Below are 15239 nucleotides of genomic sequence, written 5' to 3' on the forward strand. Positions count from 1 at the left end.
ACAATTGGTTCCGAAAACTTTCGTCGCCCGATATTTCTGTATACTTTTTTATTATATGATAAGAAATACATTGGACATCGGACATCGGACATTGGACATCGGACGATCATTCAAGCTTACATAAGTTACAAAATTGTAAAGCAAGTGCAACAAATACAAAATGGAATAAAAGGCAGCTTTTATAGTTATTGCAATTAATCTTTATGTAATGACTGTTAAATACAAGCTGTCATGTAAGTACTAACTGGACGCTGTCACTACCTTCCTGTTCCTGACGCTTGACTCCCTACCCAACTATCATCCTCCTACCCCCACCCGACCCCCACCCGACCCCCACCCGACCCCCACCCGACCCCCTATTTCATTAAGAAATACATTGGACGATCAATTAAACTCCCGTAAGTTACAAAAAATGACAAGTGCAAAAATGCTAATTGAGTACAAAGTACACAAATGCGTTCAAGATAACGATATAAACAGCTTGAAGTACAGATAAGTACAAAAATACAATATTAATAAAAAACAACAAGTGAATACACAAATAAAATACTAATAAATAAACACGAGCGAGTACAAAAGTGCTGCATTAAAGAAAAATACTAATGAGTACAAAAGTATAAAAATTAATTTAAAAAAATAACAGATGAGTATATACAATAATGCAATGTTGATGATTATAAAGACAAATGAATATAAAAATACAATACTGATAAAAAAAAATAACACGAGCGAGTACAAAAATACAGTATTAATAAAAAAATACAAACAAGTACAAAATTAAAAATACAAATACAAGCGCGCTAAAATATTCGAACGTTCTTTCCCGAGATTTCTGATCCACCAATTAAGTTAATCGTTAATTGATATATAATAACTCTAGAGAAGGAGAAATGATAGGATACGTGATTGTAACATCTTTATTGAAACTTGAATGAATATACGTGACCATTATTTGACATTCTAGCATATTTGGGTTCAGTACTGAAGACCTTTAAGTTTACATCCATGAGAATGTAATACCTGTTAGTTCAACGAGTGGTTTGTACCTCCGACGATAGAAATTAATCAATGTTTTTATGGCATTTTTGTCCATATATGGCTTTTTCCTTCCCTTACCCTTCAGACACCCCGAATCTGGCCTGTTCTTGACAATAGGACAATAATATCCCTTCTCCTTTCGGAAATACTTTTCTGTAAAAAATGATGGTACGCCGAGGAATGATTCGATATCTTTCAGAACTACCCAAGGTTTCTCCATAAATGTTCCCCCGTCAATAAATAGGACGCTTTCTCTTTGAATATGATCTAAGATAGAAACAACATAATTATCGTATAGACCCAGTGATATCAATTTACTGGAGCCGTCGACACCCCCGGATACGTTGAAAACACTCTTTTCGAAAGATGCAGCTATCCTATAGCCTTTAAAGTAACTAACCTTCTCTGCCTGTCGTCCAGGTTTATTCAAATTATAATTCCAAATCATCTCTTTCTTCGAGGTTATCAACCCTTGATTTTTGTGACTTTTCATCTTGACGGTCACGTGACTATAATCTGATAAAGCTCTCTTTAAAGGGTCCTTCATAATAACGATAAACTTAGGATTTTCTGACAATAATTCCAAAACACGTGAAATGTTTTCAGGAGCATATTGCAGTCCAATCATATTCAACAGCCCAATTTCGCCCGGTACCGTCAACGGAGTGACTCTACCAAACGTACGGCTGTTTAAATCCATGCAACAGCCGTCCTGTACGGGGTACATACTTGTGACAACATTCGGGTGTAGGTCCAACATACCAGTCAACGTTTCGGTACCACATTTCTTGATGCCCATAATGATAACGCTCGGTTTTCGTTTTGTGCAGTTCAATTGGTTTTGCAAGGAATTATCAATCTCGGATCGCGACAAAGCTAGTCGACCCTTTGTGTAGACATAACACCCTTCTATATTCCACTTACTTTGTAAACTTTGTAAACCTTGTAAACTTTGTTTACTTTGTAAACTCTTAGAATTAAGTACTCCAGAAGTGACTTTACGTCTGAGGATATTTGCTTCTGGCAACTTTTTAAAACAAGTAGTACAGGGCGTGTTTTTGGTTGCCATTTCGTACCAAGTTAAGAGGCCCGCGGCTATTGCAAATAACAAACAGTAAATGAAATTTCGTCTGGACTCGTTCACTAGAAAATGTCGTGCCATTGTAAAAGTTGACTTGCAGAACTGTATGAAAGTTCCGTGAAAAGTACAAATGCAAACGGGTTATTCACACTGTAATTAGGAGCAATACTTAGGTATTGACTCAGTAGGCGATATAAGTAATCATATACCCGGTCAATATGTTTATCGCAATCGCCGAACCATTAAATATATATACATGTAACAATGTATATTCGCGTACATGATATCATCCAATCACTCAGCATATAAACGAAGCCGTCTTCTTACTAAATACGTCATCACCGAAACACTCGCTGAATTATTGCTTCACCAGTAGTCTAGATATTAACACGTCTTAAGTTAATCGTTCAATCGGTAACTACATTAAGTTATCTATCTCTCAATAGGTAATCACCGACTCGATCACTCGATAAGTAAATTGCTTCCTCAGTGTGTATTAAACTGATGAAAGGTAATCAACACGTTTTAAAGAAATGATATACACTTGCTCAATAGTTAGTTTCATTAATCTCTCTCGATCGGTAATGACGTCACCCCACGTGATAGGTAATCGCTAGTTCGTCAGTGGTAATCATCACACGCTGTAAGATAATCATCCACTTTCTCCATCGGTAACTTCTCCTTTCGTCTCTCAGTCAATTGGTTATTATCGATTCACCTGACGAGGTAATGATATACTCACTGAGTTATATATAGATCAAAGAAAGTACGTTCGATTGAAAAGTTTGCATTAATATATAAGTTCTCTGAGGTGACAGCAGACATTGATGTCAAAAGTAGAGTAGGTATTAACATCAAGTCATATCTGATAATAAAAAAACTGCAATCTTGTGAGTAAATACCAAAAAGTGATAGGTCTTTTCACAGATAGAGAGTTTTGAATTAGTAGGTCTATATTTATGTGATATGTAATGGTGATGCCCATGTGTAGCTGTGTATAAATGGCCATTTGTATGCCTTTTTTGTATTCTGATTTGCAATGTTCCAAAGTTGATGGGGCTAAGATTTAAAGGAAAGGACAATGCTTGATACTGGTGTAATGAAAACATATCGTGCTCTCTGCTTCAGCTAAGAGGAGTGTTAGCCCAGTGGTTAACCCCGGTGCCTTTCAATCATAAGGTCCCTAGTTCGAGTCACTCCAAGATTAATGTTTGTCGTCCAGTTACAGAGTTGTGGACAATTGACAATTCATAATCACGGACGTTAAATATGAATCTAAGAGACCGACTCCGGTCAGCTTGCGGCTTTGATAAGCCAATGAAGGCTTCTTCGCGAATTCCTGCTTGCAGGAGGATCTAAAATACATACAAGAAGTCGGTGACTGGATAAACGATAGGATGATTGTGTACGGTGCAGGGACAGAGTTAACCTATGACCCTGATGATGTAATTAGTGGCTATGCTGAACCGCTAAACCAGTTGAAAGTGAGAGGATAGAGGACTGGTCAATTATGTTGCTAGGGGTGTTGGTAAAAGGGATTGGTTGGTAAAAGGGATTGGAAGAACACACACGTGTAAATAGTTTGAACATTAATCCATTTATCTCATTTCGTTCTTTACCAGTATGTACATTTACTTTATGTGTGTTTAGTCATTTCCTGTGAAAGCTTGATAAAAAAGTAGGGGAACACGATTTAAATTACTAAGCATTGCACTTTCTGTTTTCTCCCTTTCCATACGATAAAGGTACAACAAGATAACAATAGTATGTAAACGGTAAATACTAATTTTATATGTACACACTGGTCTTTGTGTGCTATACTGACCTGTACAAGTTGTAATTGCTAGAAAGGATGAAGGAGAATATAATATGTTAAAACGTAGCTTAGTCGACAATCAAAACTTGTTGTCCAGGCGTGAATCATTGTTGTTATAATTGACTAATTCAGAGAAAAATTTGTATACAATGCACGATGAATTATATTATCGTTAACCAACATTGCTTGACGAGAGAGGTATATAAGACTTACCACTTTTAACATTCGCTACGAAGAAGAATCTTTCACGAATTGGCAACAAGTCTCTGGAATTACGTCGATATCAAATGATGCACTGGAATATGACCGCCATAGTCTAATCATATAGTAGCATATAGGCGCTAAACACTTCTATAATCCTCGCACAATAAACTGGGGAATCTCTTCGAGGCAGTGATAGCCTCCAGTCGTTGCACCTCCACGTAAAAATAAAATATCTTAAAAGGAACGTTGGCGTTCAATTGTATAATAAGGATATTGGCCTAATTGGATTAAACTACAAGTAACCTTCTTAAGCTTTCTTGATTTTCTTCCCAATATTATATATATAGTCTATATAGCCTACATATACATGATTTGAATACAGTGGCAATGGCGTTAATTAAGGCTCGCCGGTTGTATAGCTGTCTATAAGGTTTGCTTCTTGTTTACACAAGACGGTCAACTACAATTGTTTTTTATACAAGATCACGCCTAACGTGCTTGTTTAATATTTTAACAACAATAAAATTCCCCTTGTTATAGCTAAAGACACTGCATGCGTTGGTGCGTTAATGTAGATCTTAAGAAATTCCTAGCTTGAGTGGTTTTCCCCATATAAAAGGCAAACAAAGTGCTTGGTGATTGAGACCGAAAAAAAAAAAACTAGAGCACCAATGGTGCAGAAGCTCATACCTTTTCGAGCTTAAAAATGTAGGGCCCACAAAACCAATTTTGGGCCCGTGAGGGATACCCCCCCCCCCTCCATTAGCAGAATCCTGGCCACACCACTGGCTATAATTCCTATTTTCCCCTTTAAATCCTATTTTACCCACTCTCTCAAACAATACCACTGACCTACCCTATTAAACTTTCTCCCCTCAACCTTAGCAGACATAACAAGCACTCCCTACAAGGCATAACTTCACAAGCTGCCTACATACCTCAGGCTCAAAGACTTCTAAGAATCGGCAAACTTGTGCTGATTGGCTATAGGGCTCTCATGCTTACAGTTCAACAGTTAATAACAACTCCCAGTCCTGCTTTAATTCCACTAACAGCCTCTGCAGAGCTTAACCACAAATGTAAAGAAACACTGCAGACACTGGGAGACAAATAAAAGCTTTGGCAAAAAGTGAAGGCTCAGATTTTTTTAAACAATGGGGATTAATTGTAATTAATTAACTTTTGACCAAAATTTTTTAGGCATCACCTTATTCATATACAATCCAACAATCATCAGTTCAACTTTGAATATGATCCATCAAAATCTTGAGAAGATTGAGATATTTGAAAATATTACAAAGAATGACCCCCGATGACCCCTAAATGACCTTTGACCTCAATTTTCCGAACACCCCTCGTAACTCTCATCCCGAGGAACATTGTGACCAAGTTTCATTGTAATTGGCCATACACTGTACGAACAGGAGCAATTTGAAAATATAGGGCCGCGGCCCGGGGCCACAAAAGACCCCTAGTTGATCTTTGATCTCAAATTCATGAACACCCTGAAGGTAAAACTACCATAGTACTATCGTGACAAACCCTCAACATTGTACCATGGAATCTGTAGGAGAAGAAGCATTTTGCGTATTTCCACAAAATGGCCCATTACGGCCCACAGGTGACCTTTGACCCCAAATTTTGGATCATCTCTGATGGACCTATACCTAATGGTCCTTGTGTCCAAGTTTCATGAAATTCCATCAAACACTGTGCGAGTGGGAGAGGTTTTACCAATTGTTGACGGATAGAGTGATAGAGTGATAGAATGATAGAGTGATAGACGCCGCACTGTAACAATAGCTCACACCAGCATGCTGGTATGAGCTAATGAAAAAAACTAAAAACTAAAGTATGAGGTGTTTCTGGAAAGTTTATGAGGGCGGTATTAAAGAACTTAGCATGCATATACTCCAGATGTGTGACCTGATGAAGTCACTTTTGGCTTCGGCTTTGAGTACAACGTTTCTGTATGCTGCCGTGTTGGACGAATCTAACCGTACTAGTAATTACCGACTTCGCGATGCGCGTTATACAATGCATTGACGACGGTGCAAATCCGCGGCCCCCTAACAATTTTGCAAGGTCGGTAACAGTGACTCCATAGTCCGTAAAGAGTGACTCCAAAGTCGGTAAAGAGTAACCCCATAGTCGGAAAGAGTGACTCCATAGTCGTTAAAGAGTAACTCCATAGTCGGTAAAAGTGACTCCGTGGTCGTTAAGAGTGACTCCCTAGTCGGTAAGAGTGACTCCATAGTCGGTAAGAGTGACTCCATTGTCGGTAAGAGTGACTCCATAGTCGGTGAGAGTGACTTCATAAAGTTTCACTTTCGGGAAACCTAAAAGAGTGACTTTGCCGAGAAAGTGAGTTATTTAGGTAGGTTTTGGGGTTGGAAGCAGGAAACAAATGTTGCCAGATGAATTCAAAGATTAAATTTGAAGACCTGAACCAAGTTTGCAAAATGATCATTTTCAGACGCTCAGAATATCCCTTTTAGCACTGATCTTGATTCCAACAGAAACAAAGTTTATATTTATCCTAAAATGTCTTCGGATATTACATCAGAACTTTAAAGTGTTACAATTTGTCAACACTTTCCTCAATCTCCTGCTCCTTTCAAAATAAAAGCAGACATTAGGTTGTGTTCTGTGACATCACAAGTCAGACGGGGGCCCCTTTATGAAGTCTTCATTTTTCCATAACAATGTGTTATGAAAATGAGAATAAATTCATGCTATATTTACCCTGTACCCCCTGAATCCCCCTCCCAAATCTCGTCAGGCCCTGTTGTGCTAAATTAGAGAATAAAATGTCTCATTTCAGAGAAACTCAGGCAGTAAAATGCTTGAGAAACTTCCAATCAAGAAAAGACAAGACCAGAGCTTAGCATAAGTTAGTACTTTGTCATATATATTGTTCATCTACATTACATCTAACACAAAAACTGGCACACGAAACAGAGGTCAAGGACAAGCAGCAAGGCCAACTTTTATCCTTCAATAAATCCTCTTTTTAAAATGATGTTAACCTTTGATTCTTGTCCCTATGTGAGGTATTTATCTTTAATCTTAATATAACTGGGTTATACATCAATTAACATAACAATACAGAGTAACATGAATTATCAATCCAATTATCAGGTTTAAATTCGTAACCATTAACATCTGACTAGAGTGAATGCCTTTCTTCTTCCCTTCGAAAGAAAAGAAAACATTTCTGTTTTTCATTGCCTCGGGTCACATTCCATGAGCAAACAGCCTCGACTTTTTTTTCTTTATTCGCAGCGACTCCATCAAGAATGTAAAACACTCTGGTATAGTGGAGCTAGCCATTCAATATTTTTCTCGATCATTCAAATCGTCGAGTCAAGTTCAAGAGGTGACTTACACAGTTGGAAAAAACCAATTTTATAAAAAAAAAAAAAAAAAAGGCAAAATGAGAATAATTATGTAGTCAATATCCTGCATTACAAAATTCAAAGTGGGTGGAGCCTATTATGAGTCATTTGCATAATTTATGCACCATGCCAAAGAGAAACCTACAGCAGCTTCAAAATCCTCACAAAACAATGTTGTCAAAATATCAAACAATAGAGATTATCTAATCATTGTCCCATTGTTTAAAGGGGCATAGAACAATACATTACATCCTACACAGCCAGGCTGCATTGTTACTGCAGCCCCCTCAGCATCTTACTTTTGACATGCACCGCATACTAATTGTTCATATGCAAGGGATCAAAATAGGAATACTTCTTATTGTAAAAACTGTAACCATTGCAAGCTTTCCACACTGAGTTCTTCTGTCCATTTTCTATACAAGTCAATGCTTAATAACCCATTACATTGGAGTTAATTAGCATTGCTTGTGCGACTTCACATATAGTACAAAAAGAAAGGTTTGATGATTCTATAACTGCCTTTTATCTGTAATTAATAGTAATAATCTTACAAATAATAGTAATATTTACAGTGCAATATTTTACCGGGCAACACAATTATTCGTACTCACACGCAATCATTACCTCCTTACTTATTCGACAGTGTCTTACTCTGAATAGTGGGTCGAAACCAAACAAAATCAATGGAGGGATTGTCATATCGATCCTACCTGACAAGTTGCTGCTATGAGTTTTAGTAATGGAATTTATCAGCAGTACCATGGTTGTAAAATGAGTTGATCACTTGAATATAAACAAGTAAAAAAAAAAATAACTGCTGCTTTCGACATTTAAAAAACAAAACAAACAATTCTGCTGATTATTATTATTATTAATATAAACCAGTTACTCTGTGATAATTGATGGAGAGATCTATTGGAACATATGTCCAAATCGATACTTTGATTCCGAGATCTGTAAAACGTTAGGACCTTTTTTACCGTGGCCCTCCATTGACATGCTACAGAGCCCCATCGCAAATTTATTTTCAGTAAGACTTCCTAGATTAGGTGACATGGTGTAGGAAATAATTTACTGTTTACACTATGTGTAATAGTTTGATGTTTCAGTCTTTTGTTTCCTGTAAAACGACAAAAATGGTCCGTCTTTGTCAAGTAAAGCTGTCATACATCTGTTACGCATCTTTTGCAGTTTCGTGTAGCAACATGACCATTTTGCATAAGACTCTTTTATGCTATGATACTGGACAAATTATTCCCTGTATTGTCTCAAATTGATAACCGAACAACAAAAGCTGCTTTAATTCAACCTAAATGAAGTGCATAGGCTATTAATGAAAACCTACTGTATAAAACAAGACATGAAAGCCTGTACTTTACACAGTATTACCATCCAATATGAAAATACAAAACACTGAAGCAGTTTAAACTTGGAATGTAGGCAAAAAACGAAATCGGGTTTGACGCAAACTAAAATACAGCAAAGTTGGGTTGAAAAGAGATGCTAGTCTGATACTTGGTAATTACTTAAAGGTATGCTGTATTGGCTCCGAATATGCTAGATATTCAAATATGGTCACCTTTGGTCAAAATTCTTGAACTGTTTTTTTATTACAACCTTCGAGGAAATTGTCCTCATTTAGACATTCAGTCATCTTGTGTGTTCCTTACAATTGTCTGAGAACAATTTGCGGAGTAAAGATTTCCAGGAAGGTACTTCTTGAAAACTTCTAGCAATTATAGCATGCTACAATTTGGGGCCTATACTGACTACCTTTAAAACCTTAAAAGTGTGTTTCTAACAGCAAGTTAGGTGCAGAGATGACACACTGTAGGTGGAAAAATGTAGTTTCAAAATTCTGGTTTGTACTTTGGTGCAGTTAAGGTGCTGTTGTTACCTATAGGTTTTAAGCAGCACATGCAAAACACATGCAGCACCATTAAATATATTAACACCAAACAGAAACTGATTGTAATAAATTATACCACAAAACCTGTCTCATTTGATACAACAATAAAAAATTAATCTATTCTTGAAAAAAACCTTGGAAAAGAGCTAAGAATTTTCTTTGCCAGTTATATTTCCATCGTTCATTCACTAATATCTCGTATTTGGACTTCTGCAACTGTTTCTGGAGACTGCCTTCCAATCCTGTCCCCCATACAGTATGTGACCTCTCTAACACTGATCTATGGTATTTCAAAGAGGAATCATGTGGGGATGAGGAGTGGGGGGGGGGACAAAACAAACACCAGACCAGAAGAGGATATCACCAAGCCCATTGATTTACAAGGGAACATACTGTAACCAAGAAACTATTATTGCAATCACCCCATCTTTTCATGCCAGGGATATGACCTTTAATCTCTTCTTGAATGAAGATGGAAAGTCTAGTCCAAGAATTTGCGGTTCTTGTTCTCACCGAACAGCATTTCTCGAATCTTTGGCTGCATCTACGAGATGAACAGATGAGAGACCAGATGTTAAACGTCTCAAGGATGGAAACAGTTTGAGACTGTCCTCAGATACAGAAAATTGTTACCCAAGATAAGCAATTCTTTCTTGATTGTTGTCTACGATATCCGACATAAGCAATGCTTGCTTCTTAGTTGTCTGTGATATACCAGTCACTTTCCTCTGTATTCTAACATAATTACAGACTAGGTCATAGAATATCTGAGTTCACATTGTGCTCAAAAGGTTTTTATATTTTGACCTCAGATGACCTTTAAACTTCACCATAAACAATATACTTCTTTGAACTCAATTTAGGGAAGAACACAAAAACGAAAAATCCTCCTTCATTTTATAGAAAATTTTCGGAAGAGAAACATGTTTTTTTGTTCCTTTTCATTAACTTTGCCTGATAAGCATGTTTATGCAAACATATTATACTAACCTGTTTACTGATCATCTCTAAGCGACTCTCCAAGGTGTTAGAAACTTTAATCTTGCCGTTCTTTGAATAAAGCTCCACTCCTCCCGTGCTGTAAGTAAATGAGACATAATAAAACAAAATCCATTACATCAGCAGTGTATATCACCATGCAGGGCAACGTTTTACAGGATCTTATGTCTGGCTGTCCCTTTGACAACCAGGATTTGTCCGTTTGTTGTCCGAACAGCAAATTTGGTCGTCAGGAAGAAAATATAGCAAAATAATAGAGAAGGACCAACACATGTGCACTGTAGGAGCGATGTGTAACAATTTGTGAATAGAAACGGCTTTGGGCGAGGCAATCTCTCGCTTGGGGGGGGATCACATGCCTACCACTATTTTTGTTTTACTTCAGTAACTCAAAAGTGATGGAAGGAAATACCGATTATACATATTACCCGCTTGGGGGGGGGGATCAGCCAGATAACCTCCAAAGCTGATTTTGTTTGTCTGAATAGAAATGTCGGTCTATTTGAACATACGGTAACTTGCCTTCAGTACCATTGGTTCATTTCGAGACCTGATACCAAAGAAAGATTTTGACTCGTGCATGACATTTCCCACATTGGTGTGAATCAGGAGACTGATTCTACCACCGTGAACCGGTTAATTAATCGTTAATTTGAATTTGTTAAATCGATTAATTAATCATTAGTCTTCACTTACATTTCTGCTGGCAAGTAATTGTCTGTGTCTATCTTGACGGACAGTTCCATCTTTGACGTCTCTTTAAACTTTTCCACTGCAGCGACTAGTGATTCCTGCAAATGTCGAAACCAAAATAGCAAATTAGGTGAGATAGATGCCATGTAATGTTAACCATAAAAATGAGTATTGTGACTTTTGGGAAATCTATAATATATATAATATGGCTTTGAGAATCGCCCTATGTGGCATACAGGGCATTGTAAATATAATAAAATAAACAGATAAATAAATAATAAAAAAAAGTAAAAATAAAAAAAAGGTAAAAAAATATAGATATTCTGCGCCCAAATATAAGAAATTACTCTTTGTGATCTAATCTTTCCAATTATTTCATTAGTAAAACACTTTTTTTACGACAGAGACGACAGCAACACCACAGAACACCTCTCACAAAGTACAGTCGGTCTATGGAATAACCAACCACCAATCCCTGTGTACATTGTAATAGGGTGGACTTATGAAAGACTGCACACATGCAACTTGGAAATCTGAGAATCCATCCTGATAATATTTGCTTTAAATGGTTGTCATCAACCTCATTACGGTTACAATTTGCATTGCCTTGCAACTTTCTGTCACTTTGATAGGAGGTATTTTTTGGATTAACTGGCCAGTCATACAACATTTAGTCTAAAAAAAAAAATTGCGTCTCATAAATTTAATGAAATGTACTGTTTTCTTCACTTGCACAAATTTCTGGCTAATATTATCTTTCCTGGACTGATTTTGATGGACAACAAGTAACAGATGAGGTTTACATACAGTCTAAATTATCATTCCTTTAACTATGAACTATAATGGTTCCACCTGATTTGGTCCATTTTCAATGACGAAAAAGGCAGTTATTAACGCATGTTTCAGTATCCGATGTTATATTTAGGTGAGTGCATTTTGACCGACGTTTTCATTCCCGATCCAATAAAATGAGAGAATTAAGATGTGGGTGATTACGTCACCTTGACAATATCGACGTCTGCCTCTCTGCATCGTATCGTGACATCTTTCTCCAACAACTGGAAGAAACCTTGAGTGAGTAAACCCTGGATGGTGTCAATATATCGCTGCCTGTCTTTGGTGACTTCACTGAGATGGGCACGAGCCGTTTCGAGCATGGAGTGGACGTGATCTTCTCTTCGTTTTAAGACTTCTAGTCTGGCCTGATTTAGTAAGTTGGACTGTTGACTGTTAAGGTTAGAAGAATGTACAACACAGCAGAGAAAGGTCAATAACTGTTTATGTTTGGGTATCTGCAAACACCCCTACTGTACCCTATGGAGCGTGAGATACAAAATGTTTCACCTGTTGATGCCAACATCCACTGTACACCGTCGTCTATGTTTTGTCATTTTCCTGGCCGACACTATTGACAAATTGACGGTTGAATCTCCCAAAAAACTGACCGGTTAGGGAGCATCAAACTCACTGTGTTAGAATAAAAGTGATGGTTGCAAATGGCACCAAACAAGCCCGACCAGCCTCTTTTGTTCGGAATATCAGACTAGGATGGAGGGTGACGGGCAAACTGAGCTTAACACACTGCGCGTTAATTGTGCTTCGTTACCCGATAAGTCTATTTACAGTCAACGAATGAAATCAAGCCATGATGTATGCTTGAACATCCGTCCGTGTTATGGTACTGTGAGATGCTAAGCAGTTCGCATGTCCATGTGAGAGAAGCCAAAGTTCTATGAAGTTACTCTACACTTAAGGTAGCTATTCAATTAACTGAGCTGTAGTTTCAATATGGATTATTTTAAAACTTATTTCTATCAGTACATTTCAGATGAGAGAATTATGGGTTTCTCCAAGATTAAAACTCCACTTTCCTTTAGCTGCCTTGGGCTTGAACTCACAACATCCCAGATGCTAGACTTCGCTGTTTCTCAATGCCACCGCCATTATCAACTTAGAAGTAGGACTGTTATCTTATCGTTTACTGTCATTTTTTTATTTTTTATTCTTATTACAGTTTGAACTCTGTGCTGACTTTAAAGCAGTTCTATTTGAATTTTAACAAGAAATGTATTGTTATGGCAACTCTCTGGAATACATTGTACTGTTCTGTGGCATGCATTAATGGAGTAAGATATGTACAGTACCAAGTAAAGAAAAAAAGAAAAGACAGTAAAATTTGGTACGTCCAACTTGAAAAACATAGAACTGAGGCGAATATAGTTGGAACTCACATTTTCTTCTGCAAATCTAAATTTTTCTCCTTCCTTTCAAAAAACTCCATAATTTTGACACGTTGTTGCTGTACAAGCCTGCCCTTCTCTATCTGGAATTCTTCTTCAGCCTGTGTTTGAATAATATCAAACAAAAGCAATAATTCAATGTGCATTTAGATTTCAATTTAAGTAATTTGCTAAATTCTTATTTAGTCAGATTCACCAGAAGATTTCCTTCTAAAAGTAACAAACATTAAAGGTTTCCAGTTTTGACATTGACCTCAAATGACCTCTGATCACCACAACAAACAATAAGGCTTTTCTTTACCTATTAGGTAGACAAATACAAATTTTTATGAGAGTGGAATCAATATTTAGAATGATTAACCCATTTACTAATTCTGACTTAATGTATTCCATCCATACCTTTTCTATAACCGGGATTACAAAGTAAATGGCTTTAAGACAAATTTATAGAAAAATAGAAGTATATAATATATCTGGTCTGTAAACTCTAACTCTCCAAGGAAATTGTGTTGAGCACAACAGTACAGGCATGAAAAGAAGTCTATTTAATTGAGCACTATGCCTTCCAAAAACCAAAATCTATGGGCCAAGTTTTATACCTTACAGAATAAGAGGAAACCAATTTTTGTTAATGCAAACAGGTTAATTCCATATCATTATTTATAAAGGTCTTGTACAGGTCTTGTACCTTTGCATCAATTTCCTCTGCCTTCTCTTTAGCTTCTTGATCTATAAAGCCCATCATGTGGCTGATCTGCAAAGATAAAAAGAAATGGCAAACTTAAAGGTATTCTGTATTGGCCCAAAATATGCTAGATATTCAAATATGGTCACCTTTGGTCAAAATTCTTAAACTGTTTTCATTACAACCTTCAAGGGAATTTTCCTCACTGGGACATTCCGTCATCTTGTGTGTTCCTTAAAAATGTCTGAGAACAATTTGGAGAGTAAAGACCTCCAGGAAAGTACTTTTTGAAACTTCTAACAATTATACAATTTATAGCATGCTATAATTTGGGGCCTATACTGCTGACTACCGTTAAATTACAACAGTCCAGTCATAACTTTCACCTACATTTATAATATGTATGGTATGTGAAAACCTCATCAAAATATCATATTAAAGGAAAGGGTTATAAAATTGGGTCCACCGCCCACGTACCCTATAATGGCTTCTGCAAAAAATTCTTATTCAGGTCTAGCCTACACCCTTTTTTCTTGACAAAAAAGGGCACTCTTCACACAAATCTGATTTAGTAATCATAAAAGCAGTAATTACCAAATACCTAAGTTGCCTACTCCTACTCTTAACATTTGTAAAATTTTGTAAATGATTTGGTTGGAACCACCTGGAAAGTAGCATACATTTAGAAGCTTAAGCAATTTTCAGCTCCTTAAAATGGGGCACTTTAATGATGATCTTCACGAGCGATCTAGACTTAGCCTTAATAAATGCTAGTAATAGGCTAGTGGATGAGGGGCTCGAAAACTAGCCTAGATTAAAGTTACTGAACTGTACACTGCCTTACAATTTATGCTAGCCTAACCCTAACGTTAGGCTCAAAAAGTCAGAGACTGTAGCTTAGGCCTAGTACTTAGGCCTAGTAGGTGTACATTTTCTCACTTGTTTTTGGACGTCCGAATCACTAAGCGCCATCGTGAGTCCCGCAAAAAATACTGTACGAAGAATACGACAAAAAGAAATGTGATGAATGAAAGATGATCAGAATGACTGGAATTGCTGTGTCTTAGTTTCGAGATTTCGTGTAGCAGGAGATGACCACTTTCTGTAGTTGATGTGTTTGTCATATGATCACAATAAAAGAGGGCGCTACGTCAAAATTCGATTGAAAGATAC

At 37.0% G+C, this 15239-nt stretch overlaps 2 protein-coding genes across 3 annotated transcripts; both read right to left on the reverse strand.

Annotated features, from left to right (window-relative positions):
- Positions 1-372: 372 nt before the first annotated feature.
- On the reverse strand, positions 373-6889 carry LOC139970998 (heparan sulfate glucosamine 3-O-sulfotransferase 6-like). Of its 2 annotated transcripts, XM_071977232.1 has the most exons (3): positions 5111-6889; positions 4149-5077; positions 373-2837 (listed from the first exon to the last, which is right to left on the reverse strand). In XM_071977232.1, exon 3 carries the CDS (start codon positions 2198-2200, stop codon positions 998-1000), a length of 1203 nt encoding a protein of 400 aa, XP_071833333.1. In that variant the 5' UTR covers positions 2201-2837; positions 4149-5077; positions 5111-6889; the 3' UTR covers positions 373-997. The 2 variants fall into 2 exon arrangements, with proteins under 2 accessions (XP_071833333.1, XP_071833260.1); XM_071977159.1 differs by having other exon boundaries at positions 4149-6889.
- A 140-nt stretch (positions 6890-7029) lies between these two features.
- On the reverse strand, positions 7030-15186 carry LOC139971111 (V-type proton ATPase subunit E-like). The gene is made up of 7 exons (XM_071977354.1): positions 15006-15186; positions 14070-14135; positions 13373-13482; positions 12143-12368; positions 11145-11239; positions 10440-10527; positions 7030-9993 (listed from the first exon to the last, which is right to left on the reverse strand). The coding sequence occupies exons 1-7, from the start codon at positions 15036-15038 to the stop codon at positions 9931-9933; spliced, it is 681 nt and encodes a 226-aa protein (XP_071833455.1). The 5' UTR covers positions 15039-15186; the 3' UTR covers positions 7030-9930.
- Positions 15187-15239: the final 53 nt, after the last annotated feature.

This window comes from Apostichopus japonicus, chromosome 1 (assembly GCF_037975245.1).
Source record: "Apostichopus japonicus isolate 1M-3 chromosome 1, ASM3797524v1, whole genome shotgun sequence".
NCBI classification, from domain to species: domain Eukaryota; kingdom Metazoa; phylum Echinodermata; class Holothuroidea; order Aspidochirotida; family Stichopodidae; genus Apostichopus; species Apostichopus japonicus.

Coding starts and splice junctions, on each gene's coding strand:
- LOC139970998 (XM_071977232.1), bottom strand. CDS start 2,200: ATGGCACGACATTTTCTAGTGAACGAGTCCAGACGAAATTTCATTTAC.
- LOC139971111 (XM_071977354.1), bottom strand. CDS start 15,038: ATGGCGCTTAGTGATTCGGACGTCCAAAAACAA. Junction 13,483..14,069: donor CAGAGGAAATTGATGCAAAG/GTACAAGACCTG, acceptor ATTCAAACACAG/GCTGAAGAAGAATTCCAGAT. Junction 10,528..11,144: donor AATTACTTGCCAGCAGAAAT/GTAAGTGAAGAC, acceptor ATTTACTTACAG/CACGGGAGGAGTGGAGCTTT.